Below are 12799 nucleotides of genomic sequence, written 5' to 3'. Positions count from 1 at the left end.
GTTGACATTCAGGGCTGACACATTTATTTTGCTCACGTCATCAGATTTTTTTCAATTTTTTTTGAGGGGGGTATTAAAGTCATTTTTGGAAATGTATTGTCATTTTTTTTTGTCATTTTTTTTGGTCATTTTTGTCAATTTTTTTGTCTTTTTGGTCATTTTTGGGTCATTTTTTGGTAATTTGTTTTTTATTTTTGGTCATTTTTTAGTCATTTTTTAGTCCAAAAAAAAAAGTCATTTTTTGTCATTTTTTTTGTAAATTTTTGTGTCATTTTTTGTCGTTTTTTTGTCATTTTTTTGTCATTTTTTTGTCATTTTTTTGTCATTTTTTTGTCATTTTTTGTCATTTTTTGGTCATTTTTTGTAAATTTTTTGGCAATTTTTTGGTCTTTTTTCGTCATTTTTTGTCATTTTTGTTTATTTTTAGTAATTTTTTAGTAATTTTTTAGTAATTTTTTAGTAAATTTTTTGTAAATTTTTTTGTCATTTTTTTGTCGGTTTTTTTTGTCATTTTTTTGTCATTTTTTGTCGGGTTTTTTGTCATTTTTTTAGTAATTTTTTAGTAATTTTTTAGTAATTTTTTTGTAAACTTTTTTGACATTTTTTGTCGTTTTTTTTGTCATTTTTTTTGTCATTTTTTTTTTTTCATTTTTTGTCAATTTTTTTGTCGTTTTTGGTCATTTTTTGTCATTTTCTTGTCATTTTTTAGTCAAAAAAAAAAAGTCATTTTTAGTCATTTTTTTTGTAAATTTGTGTGTCATTTTTTGTCGTTTTTTTTGTAATTTTTTTGTCTTTTTTTTTGTCATTTTTTGTAATTTTTTTGTCAATTTTTTTGTCTTTTTTCGTCATTTTTTGTCATTTTTGTTTATTTTTGGTCATTTTTTAGTATTTTTTTAGTAATTTTTAAATAATTTTTAGTAATTTTTTTGTAAAATTTTTTGTCATTTTTTTGTCGTTTTTTTGTCATTTTTTGTCGGGTTTTTTGTCGGGTTTTTTGTAATTTTTTGTAATTTTTTTAGTAATTTTTTTGTAATTTTTTTGTAAATTTTTTGTAATTTTTTTGTAAAAATTTTTCTCATTTTTTTTGTCATTTTTTTGTCATTTTTTTTTTGTCATTTTTTGTACATTTTTTGTTATTTTTTTGTCATTTTTTTGTCATTTTTTGTACATTTTTTGTCATTTTTTTGTCATTTTCCTGTCATTTTGGAGCATTTTTATTCTGTTAAACATGACACAGTTTAACATCAAACAACACGACTCAAATGTGTCATGTATTGTCATGTTCTGATAGATTTGGAAGAAGTTCTTTTAAAATAACAACAGTGACCGTATGTCTGAAGTGCCACACATGGTCAGAGTACGTTCATTTCTCTGCTCGTCAGGTTCGAAGTGCAGTCTGGAGAAGGGCATGTGCGACTGGAGCAACACCCAGGACCACCTCAAAGACCGGCTGGACTGGGAGCTGACCAGTCGCAAGGCAGAGACGCACTACCCCGTCCCAGAGGCTGACCACACCCTGGGCCATGAGGAGGGTGAGACTGGCTCCTCAACACCGCACATAAACACACATGTTCTGAGAGAGATAAGTTGATCATTTATACTCATTACTGCCACCTCAGGTCTTATGTGTAACTGCATTTTCTATATTAACCCCTTAACTGCCACCTGAACTGAGCGCATTTTCTCCAGTTGAAAACTGAGACGAAAACAATTATGGAAATTTGACAAAAAAGTGAAAAAACATTGGCAAAAAAGTGATGAAAAATTTATGAAAAAGTGGCAAAAATGTCACAAGAAATTGACAAAAAATGTATGAAAAAATTACAAAAATGTGACAAAAAATGACAAAAAATGTGACAAAAATGTGATGAAAATGTGACAAAAAATTAGACAAAAATTGGATAAAAAAATGACGAAAAAATTACAAAAATGTGTCAAAAATGGCAAAAAAAAAAAGACAAATAATTGACAAAAAATGACAAAAAAATTACAAAAATGTGGTAAAAATATGACAAAAAATGACAAATAATTAACAAAAAATGACAAAAAATGTGACAATAAAATTACAAAAATGTGATAAAAATGTGACAAAAAAATTGCAAAAATGTGACAAAAAATGACAAAAAATTGATCAAATATTGATGGAAAAATAACAAAAATGTGACAAAAATGACAATTTGAATGACAAAAATTTGACAAAATTTGACCAAAAAATTGCATAAATGCGATAAAAATTTGACAAAAAACTACAAAAAAACTGACAAAAAATTACAAAACATTTGACAAAAAAATACAAAAATGTGATAAAAATGTGACAAAAAAATTGCAAAATGTGACCAAAAAAATGACAAAAAATTGATAAAAAATTGACGGAAAAATTACAAAAATGTGACAAAAATGACAATTAAAATGACCAAAAATTGACAAAATGTGACAAAAAAATTACAAAAAATTTATAAAAATTGGACAAAAATTGACAAAAATAAATTACAAAAATTGGACAGAAAATGACTAAAAAATGACTAAAAAGTTACAAAAATGAGTTGAATACCCAACAAAAAAATGATGGAAAAAAAATCTGATGACGTGAGGAAAAATATCCTCTCGGTTCAGGCGGGAGTTAAGAGGTTAAGCTCGTGCATGAGGGTCTGAGCTCATTCTACACATTAAGACATGGCTGGAACAAGTAGAGGATTGAAAGTACATTCTTTTAATGCCATCTAGGCCCATTTAAATGAAATCATGTCATGACTTTATTATTTCGGCTCCGTGTCCATTGTCCATGTGTGATCCTCCTGCCACCGTGGGATGAGCTGCTCGACTAATGAGTTCACGTTCTCCTCAGGACACTTCCTGTTTCTATCCAGCAGCGACAGGACGGCCCCCAATCAGAACGCTTGGTTGTTGAGTCCTCACCTGCCGCCCACTAAAGGCACCTGTCTGAAGTTTTGGGCCTACATGCCTTACTCAGGTGAGTGTGGGGGGACGATATGATGTAAATAGACTTACGCTTTACTCTCTCCCGGGCTGATCATCCGACATTCTATCACCATCTAAGTCTTTTTTTCATTTTTATATGACCCCCAATCAGAACGCTTGGTTGTTGAGTCCTCACCTACCATCTGACATTTTATCACCATCATATATTTTTATATGACTTACTACAATCACAAGATGGCCGCCCGGTTTTCCACTTTGTTTACAAATCTGAACTACTTAACCTCTTAACTCCCGCCTGAACCGAGAGGATCTTTTTCCTCACGTCACCAGATTTTTTTTTTTCCATCATTTTTTTGTCGGGTATTCAACTCATTTTTGTAACTTTATTGTCATTTTTTTGTCATTTTTTTGTCCATTTTTTGTCACATTTTTGTCACATTTTTGTCAATTTTTTATCACATTTTTGTCATTTTTTCGTCAATTTTTTGTCATTTTTTCTGCAATATTTTGTCATATTTTTGTCATTTTTTTGTCCATTTTTTATCACATTTTTTTCATTTTTTTCGTCATTTTTCTGTCATTTTTTTTTGTCATTTTATCGTCATTTTTTCATCATTTTTTTGTCATTTTTTGTCATTTTTCTGTCATTTTTTTGTCATATTTTTGTCACATTTTTGTCAATTTTTTTGTCATTTTTTCATCATTTTTTCATCATTTTTTCATCATTTTTTGTCATATTTCTGTCATTTTGTTGTCACATTTTTTCGTCATTTTTTTGTCATTTTTTTGTCATATTTTTGTCATTTTTCTGTCATTTTTCTGTCATTTTATTGTCACATTTTTTCGTCATTTTTTCATCATTTTTTCATCATTTTTTTGTCATTTTTTTTGTCATATTTTTGTCACATTTTTGTCAATTTTTGTCATTTTTGTCATTTTTGTCATTTTTCTGTCATTTTTCTGTCATTTTATTGTCACATTTTTTCATCATTTTTTTGTCATTTTTTCATCAATTTTTCGTCACTTTTTTGTCACATTTCCATCATTGTTTTCGTCTCAGTTTTGTTGCTATTTCCCCACCTTTTTTCCAGAAGCTTTTGGACTGAGTTAAAGCCAAACTGGAGATAATGTGCTCGGTTCAGGTGGGAGTTAAGGGGTTAATTGATATTTATAACATTTTATTGTAAATACTGTATTGTTCTTCTTTGCAATGAAACCAGGCGCTCATGAGAAAGAGAGTCTTGTAACTTCCCTGTATAAATAAAGATTTAAAAAAAACATCTCAGGAGGATAAATGTACATTCAGTGTAGTGACCTGTTGTTGTCTCAGGGGTGAGTGAGCTGAAGGTCTGGAGCCTGACTGTAGGGCAGAAGACTGCGCTCCTGAGCACCATCGACACCAGGGGGTCCTGGAGGCGCTTCGACGTCGACATCACGTCCGCTCTGGAATACCAGGTCACTCTCCATTCCATCCTTTATTATGTGAAATGATGTTGTTGCTCATTTCATGCTGTTCTTGTCAGATTGTCCTGGACGGGGTGAAAGGCGCTCGTGACTTTGTGGCTCTGGACGACATCGAGGTCACTGTGGGAGTGGACTGCGCCGGACGACAGACAGACTCGGTCAAAAGTATGAACTGGTTTATCTGTTTTTTTACTTTAACAGTGGTGGAAAGTAACAGAGGGAAAATCTTTATGCTGTTATTGCTACTACCGTTATGTCAAGGCCGTGGGGACCCAGGGTGCTGAGGGCGCTACAGCACCCCCTGGTGGATCGTCTATGCATTACAAGCAATATTAACCTTAGTTCAGCTTTGCCCAAATCCTGTAGGCCAGTGTAGCACCTCATTTGAAAGGGAAGATGTACAAAACTCATCTAAATGGAACTTTTTCCTCACGTCATCATTTTTTTCAACACATTTTTGGACATTTATTGTCATTTTTTTGGTCATTTTTTGTCACATTCTTGTCAATTTTTTTTGTCATTTTTTGTCATTTTTTGTCAATTTTTTGGTCATTTTTTGGTCATTTTTTTGTTCTTTTTTGTCGTTTTTTTGTCATTTTTTGTCTTTTTTTGTCTTTCTTTGTCTTTTTTGTCGTTTTTTGTCAATTTTTTTGTCAATTTTTTTGTCAATTTTTGTGTCATTTTTTGTTAATTTTTTGTCAATTTTTTGTGTTTTTTGTGGTTTTTTGTCAATTTTTTGACAAAAAAATGTGACAAAATGACAAAAAATATGACAAAAATATGACAAAAATGTGACAAAAATGCAATGAAAATTTGACAAAAAATGACAAAAAATTGACAAAAATTTGATTAAAAAATGACCAAAAAAATGACAAAAAAATGACAGAAAAATGACAAAAAAATGACAAAAAAATGACAAAAAATAACAATATCAATATCACCCTTGGACGACAGATTGTGTTCAATGTGTAAAAAATGGCAGATGACAAAAATATGACAAAAATGCAATGAAAATTTGACAAAAAAATGACAAAAATATGACAAAAATGTGACAAAAAATGACAAAAATATGACAAAAATATGACCAAAAATGACCAAAAAATTACAAAAATGTGACAAAAATTTGAACAAAAAAAGAAAAAGACAAAAAATGCACTAATAATGTACAGCCATAAATCAGGTGTAACACGCCGTAAAATGGCATGTGCCAACATCATTTTTTAAACCAGGTTCTCAGATGATTTTTTAAGTAGTTTTTTGTCATTCTTTTTACTGAGCCTGGATGATGGAGCTGGTTTAAAGATCAGAATGTTTGGTTTAGAAGGTTATGGGGCTGTTAAACTATCAGAGCCTAGTGGTTAGTGCTGCTGCACATGTACAGGGTCTCTCCTCCCCCCCTCTGAGCCTGTGTGTTTGTGCAGAGGGCGGACAGACGGGTGCGGGGGGCATCGCGGCGGCCGTGATCGTCTCCCTGTTGCTGATCGTGACCCTGGTGGCTCTGCTGGTGTATTACCTGAGGACCAGAGGCAGAGAGACGGCGCCCCCTGCTGGCCCCACCGGCTTCGCCAACCACTCGTATGACGACGCCATGACGGTGAGTTCAGTTCAGACCGCCTCCTCGCAGCTGGGGGGACACGTAAGGGCTGACCAAGCACCTGTGGAGCCGATGTCCTCCTGTAAAATTGGGTCAAATGAATAATTCCTTTATTATTTGGCTGAGTTAGAGTCCAGACAAGGTTTAAGCCCTTAACTCCCACCTGAACCGAGCACTTTTTCTCCAGTTTGGCTTTACCCCAATCCAAAAGCTTCTGGAAAGAACAAAACTGAGACGAAAACAATGATGGAAATGTGACAAAAAATTGATGAAAAATTGACGAAAAATTGATGAAAAAATGACAAAAAAATGACAAAAAAATGACAAAAGTCTGACAAAAAATGCGATAAAAATCTGACGAAAATCTGACAAAAAATGACAAAAATCTGACAAAAAATCTGACAAAAAATGACAAAAATCTGACAAAAAATCTGACAAAAAATGACAAAAATATGACAAAATAATGACAAAAATAGGACAAATAAATGACAAAAAAATGACAAAAATGTGACAAAAAATGTGACAAAAAAATGACAAAAAAATGACAAAAAAATGACAAAAATGTGACAAAAAAAATGACAAAAATCTGACAAAAAATGACAAAAATGTGACAAAAAAGTGAGAAAACATTGACAAAAAAGTGACGAAAAATTGATGAAAAAGTTGCAAAAATGTCACAAGAAATTGACAAAAAATGTGACAAAAACAATGACAAAAATATGACAAAAAATTGACAAAAAAGTGATGAAAAATTGATGAAAAAGTGGCAAAAAATGTCACAAGAAATTGACAAGAAACTGACGAAAAAATGACAAAAATGTGATAAAAAAATGACAAAAATATGATTAAAAAAAATGACAAAAATGTGATAAAAAAATGACAAAAATGTGATAAAAAAATGACAAAAATATGACACAAAAATAGCAAAAATGTGACAACAATTTGAACAAACCACCACTTTTCAAAAGTGAATGGTTCCGACGCCCACACTCAGTTCTTTGTGGAATATTGCATTTCCACTTAAGGATTCTCCAGTTTGTTTTTTCCCAATTAATCTACTGTCAATGGAGAGATTCTGTTATTCTGTTATAGTTCGGGATGAAGAGGGTTGAACTGATGAGCTGTGGGACGAGCAGTGTCCATTTGGAAGTCCCTGTGTGCGTGGCGCTGCCGTTAGCTTGATATTAACGTTATGACTCACGCACCTCATTCATGCGTAATTTCGCCCACTAAAATATTTGTTCATAATTTTAGCCAAAGTAATATTGTGGCTGATTAAAATGAGACTAAAACTAAATAAAACATGATGTCAGTAATAGAAAGTAGAAGAAGTACTTTCTTTGAACATTTGCTTTGATATTTGCTGCAGGATCACATAAGTGTCCCTCGGGCTCTCAACCATCCCATGGCTGCTGGATTCAACCAACTCTCAGTGAGTGTCGACCACAGCCATTCAAAGCCTCGCAAATCACAACACAGGGACTTCGAACGTGAGGGAACGTAGAAAGTGGCGAGAATTGATCAAATCCTTATGTCTCCCTTGATACACTTTATTAAACCTTATCACTCTTTATTTGATGAAAGTTGGCTAACCTTAACTCCCGCCTGAACCGAGAGGATCTTTTTCCTCACGTCATCAGATTATTTTTCCCCCATTTTTTTGTTAGGTGTTCAACTCATTTTAGAATTTTTTTTTTGTCATTTTTTGTCATTTTTTGTACATTTTTTGTCATTTTTTTGGTTATTTTTTTGTCCAATTTTTTATCACATTTGTGTCATTTTTTGTCATTTTTTAATAAAAATTTTGTTATTTTTTTGTCAAATTTTTATCACATTTTTGTCATTTTTTGTCACATTTTTGTCATTTTTTCGTCTATTTTTTGTCACATTTTTGTCATTTTTTTTGTCATTTTTTTGTCACATTTTTGTCACATTTTTGTCACAATTTTGTCATTTTTTCGTCATTTCTTTGTCACATTTTTGTCATTTTTTGGTCCATTTTTTGTCACATTTTTGTCATTTTTTCATCAATTTTTTATCAAATTTTTGTCATTTTTTTGTCACATTTTGTCACATTTTTGTCATTTTTTTGTTATTTTTTGTCACATTTTTGTCATTTTTTTGTTATTTTTTGTCACATTTTTGTCATTTTTTAGTCAATTTTTTTGTCATTTTTTTGTCACATTTTTGTCATTTTTTTGGTCATTTTTTCGTAAATTTTTTGTCAATTTCTTGTGACATTTTTGCCAGGAAACCTTTTGAACACCTTCATAAAAATATAGAAACACGCCGCAAACTAACAAATACAAACTAAGAAATATTAACAACAAAGAAGTCTGGAAAAAAATAAAAAAAAATAAAAAAGATTTCCGAAAAAACATCAGCCATGTTTAGCTTTAACCACGACATACCAAGCTTAGCTGCATGGTTCTTTTGGGACTCTTCCTTTTGGCAACTTTATGCACTTATCATGTGAAAATGGATGACACTTGCTCTCTGCTGCGGCTCGATGAACATCCCTTTAACAACTGTGGTAATTGTAAATATAGAATCTAAAGTTTAGAGGACAGTATGTGAATGTGAATACTCATATATCTCACATAGGATTTGTTTGTCTCTTTAAACTCATGTGTTTGTCCTGCAGGTCCCGGATGACTCTGACTGAGACCGGACACAGATCTAACATTACAACTCCAGATGTAGTCATTCACTGAAGCTCATGTCCAGCTCTGGCGGCCATGTTGGCGAAACTACTTGTTCTCTTAGATATAAATAATGTAAAGGGAGTCTCAGAGAAAGATGTACTGAATATGCCTCGTCTGTGAAAGCCAATAAAAATGATTCAATTACTTCAAATGTGTGCCTTTAAGATCTCATCAGTTTTGTTTGGATGTGGGCGGTGGCAGGTTTCATTTTGGATAGTTTGAGAATAAAAACAGTTTGCCTGCCCGGTACTTTTGTTTATATCAGGGGGGCCCAAACCTTTTGTATCTACAGAGCCTAGAGTGACTTTACCTAAAAGACAGAAAATGCCACATTAGATCATTTTTAAAGTGTCAGTTCAGCGACCAACACGTGCCTTTGTTGGTCAACCACCTTTAGACATATAGATGTATATATATAAAGGCTAGACGTCTTAACCTCTTAACTCCCGCCTGAACCGAGAGCATTTTCTCCAGTTCAGCTTTACCCAAATCCTGTAGGCCAGTGTAACGCCTCATTTGAAATTTTCATCATTTTTTTTGTCGGGCAGTCGTCTCATTTTAGTCAAATTTTCGTGAGTTTTTTGTCACTTTTTCGTAAAATTTTTCGATTTTTTTTTGGTCCATTTTTTTGTCACTTTTTTGTCACTTTTTCGTCAAATTATTCACATTTTTTTGTCAATTTCTTATAACTTTTTTGTAAATTTTTTGTCAATTTTTTGTCATTTTGTCGTCAAATTTTTCTCACTTTTTTGTCACATTTTGTCATTTTTTTGTACATTTTTTGTCACTTTTTTGTCACATTTCCATCATTGTTTTCATCTCAGTTTTGTCAAATTTTCGTGACTTTTTTGTCACTTTTTCGTTAAATTTTCCATTTTTTTTTGGTCCATTTTTTTGTCACTTTTTTGTCATTTTTTCGTCAAATTATTCACATTTTCTTGTCATATTCTTATCACTTTTTTTGTTAATTTTTTGTCACTTTTTCGTCCATTTTTTCTCCATTTTTCGTCAAATTTTTCTCACTTTTTTGTCACATTTTGTCATTTTTTTGTACATTTTTTGTCACTTTTTTGTCACATTTCCATCATTGTTTTCATCTCAGTTTTGTTGCTATTTTCACACCTTTTTCCCAGAAGCTTTTGGACTGGGGTAAAGCTGGAGAAAATGTGCTCGGTTCAGGTGGGAGTTAAGGGGTTAAGGCAGAGTCACTTCCGGCATAACGGGCGGCCATCTTGCCACAGGGAAGCTTTCAGGCGAACTCAAGTAAGTGAGTGTTCAGCACGAACACAAACCCTCATTTCTCGCTCAAATCTTCACGGAATGAATAATGACTATGTAGAAGCTTGTGACACAGGCTTGTAAAGTGCAATACAAGTGTAAGCCGTTGTTATTAATGAAGCTACAGTCAAGTTGGGGCTATATATATATATATATATATATATATACATTTTTGTCATATTTTTGTCATATTTTTGTCATATTTTTGTCATTTTTTTGTCCTTTTTTTGTCACATTTTTTAGTCACATTTTTTTGTCACATTTTTTTGTCCTATTTTTGTCATTTTTTTTGTCATTTTTTTGTCCGATTTTTTGTCCGATTTTTGTCATTTTTTGTCAGATTTTCGTCAGATTTTCGTCATTTTTTTGTCACATTTTTTGTCATTTTTTGGTCATTTTTTTGTCAGATTTTTGTCATTTTTTTGTCAGATTTTCGTCAGATTTTTGTCATTTTTTGTCATTTTTTTGTCATTTTTTTGTCATTTTTTTGTCATTTTTTGTCATTTTTTTGTCATTTTTTTCGTCACTTTTTTGTCACTTTTTTGTCACATTTCCATCATTGTTTTCGTCTCAGTTTTGTTGTTATTTTCTCAGCTTTTTTCCAGAAGCTTTTGGACTGGGGTAAAGCCAAACTGGAGAAAATGTGCTCGGTTCAGGTGGGAGTTAAGGGCTTAAACCTCGCTGTCTGGACTCTAACTCAGCCAAATAATAAAGGAATTATTCATTTGACCCAATTTTACAGGAGAACATCGGCTCCACAGGTGCTTGGTCAGCCCTTACACGTCCCCCCAGCTGCGAGGAGGCGATCTGAGCTGAACTCACCGTCATGGCGTCGTCATACGAGTGGTTGGTGAAGCCGGTGGGGCCAGCAGGGGGCGCCGTCTCTCTGCGTCTGGTCCTCAGGTAATTCATTTCTCGCTTAAATCTTCACGGAATGAATAATGACTATGTAGAAGCTTGTGACACAGGCTTGTAAAGTGCAATACAAGTGTAAGCCGTTGTTATTAATGAAGCTACAGTCAAGTTGGGGCTATATATATATATATATATATATATATATATATATATATATATATATATATATACATATATTTAGAAAAAATTCTCTATTATATGCGGCCCGCGACCCAAAATGAGTTTGACACCCCTGCCTGAGAGCTTGGACCAACCTACAGTGTTGAGGCACCCGGGATCGAAATTTCTATCACATTTTTGTATCTTTTTTGTAACATTTAGTCAAATTTTTTCGTCAATTTTTTATCCATTTTTTGTAAAAATTTTCGGAAAAAAAATTGTCAAATTTTTATCACATTTTTTATCTTTTTTATAACATTTTGTCACATTTTTTCGTAATTTTGTCGTCAATTTTTTATCCAATTTTTGTCATTTAAAAAAATCTTTTTGTCAAATTTTCGTAATTTTTTTGTCCCATTTTTGTCACATTTTTCCGTCAATTTTTTATCAATTTTTTGTCATTTTTTGTCACATTTTTGTCATTTTTCATTCACATTTTTGTCATTTTTTCTCAACATTTTCGTAATTTTTTCGTCAATTTTTTATCCAATTTTTGTCATTTTTAAAAATCTTTTTTTGTTATTTTTTGTCAAATTTTCGTATTTTTTTTGTTAAATATTTGTCACATTTTTCCGTCAATTTTTTATAAATTTTTTGTCATTTTTTGTCACATTTTTGTCATTTTTCATTCACATTTTTGTCACATTTTTGTCATTTTTTCTCAAATTTTTTGTCATTTTTTCGTCCATTTTTTATCCAATTTTTGTCATTTTTAAAAATCTTTTTTTGTTATTTTTTGTCAAATTTTCTCATTTTTTTTGTCAAATTTTTGTCAAATTTTTCTCATTTTTTCGTCATTTTTTTATCAAATGTTTGTCATTTTTTTGTCACATTTTGTCATTTTTCGTCACTTTTTTGTCAATGTTTTCTCGCTTTTTTGTCACATTTGCATCATTGTTTTCGTCCCAGTTTTGTCGCTATTTTCACAGCTTTTTTCCGGAAGCTTTTGGACTGGGGTAAAGCCAAACTGGATAAAATGTGCTCGGTTAATTAATAAAGCAAGGGGAGGAAGAAAGCATCTCCAGAAGTATACAGAAGTATATAGATTCCCACAAAGCTCCATGTTTTGTGTATTGTGTTGTGACAAAAGTGGCTCCAGGTCTGTAAACCCTGACCATGAACCCGCCTCACGATCCGGAGGTGAGACTGTTTTTAGATTTTTACCCACAACGATCTCCTAAACTGTGCTTCTTGTTGATATCTTCTTCTTTCTTCTTCTTTATTGTTCGCTGCCTCGTTGGAGGACACGCTGAGGAGTCGCCCCTGGCAACGGCAGCGTCTCTACGGCAACATGCTCTACCCTCTCCCTCTCATCTGTCGCCGCGGAGACCAGACAGGCGGCTCCCTCCCTCCCCTCCCTCCTCCACAAACTGCAAGACGGCGACTCCGGGGTCCACATCAGCCGGAGCAGCAGACGCTCTCCTCCTCCTCCTCCTCCTCCGCATGACCCGGCTCTAACAGGGAGCACCCGAGGGAGCACCCGAGGGAGACCGCATGGACCCGGGGGTGCTGATCTTCCTCCTGTACGTGATGATCGCGCACGAGCTGCTGTGCGGGTGGATGCAGTACAGGAAGCAGAGCGGCAGGGCACGTGCACGGACCGGACCCCCGCCCCGGAGCAGGTCTGTGCGGGATGAAGGGGGAGGCGTCACTGACAGTCGATTTGCAACTTACTTTTTTAACCTCTTAACTCCCGCCTGAACCGAGAGGATCTTTTTCCTCACGGCGTCAGATTTTTTTTCCA

General features: G+C 33.4%; 2 protein-coding genes across 2 annotated transcripts in view; both read left to right on the top strand.

Annotated features, from left to right (window-relative positions):
• mamdc4 (MAM domain containing 4) overlaps positions 1–8663 on the top strand; it is a gene marked incomplete at both ends in the record, with an annotated part of 34413 nt that extends 25750 nt beyond the window's left edge. The window contains 6 exons of the mRNA XM_079581100.1: positions 1383–1532; positions 2846–2971; positions 4271–4395; positions 4464–4569; positions 5826–5998; positions 8643–8663. Of these exons, the coding sequence (XP_079437226.1) occupies positions 1383–1532; positions 2846–2971; positions 4271–4395; positions 4464–4569; positions 5826–5998; positions 8643–8663 (701 nt within the window). The remainder of the gene's footprint in view (positions 1–1382; positions 1533–2845; positions 2972–4270; positions 4396–4463; positions 4570–5825; positions 5999–8642) is intronic.
• The window catches only part of phpt1 (phosphohistidine phosphatase 1), a 207046-nt gene that overhangs the window by 32029 nt on the left and 162218 nt on the right, over positions 1–12799 (top strand). The gene's annotated exons all lie outside the window — the stretch shown is intronic.

Source organism: Gobius niger (assembly GCF_951799975.1).
Source record: "Gobius niger genome assembly, chromosome: 22".
NCBI lineage: Eukaryota > Metazoa > Chordata > Actinopteri > Gobiiformes > Gobiidae > Gobius > Gobius niger.
The sequence above is the reverse complement of the archived record's forward strand: the minus strand, read 5'-3'. Positions and strand labels throughout refer to the sequence as shown.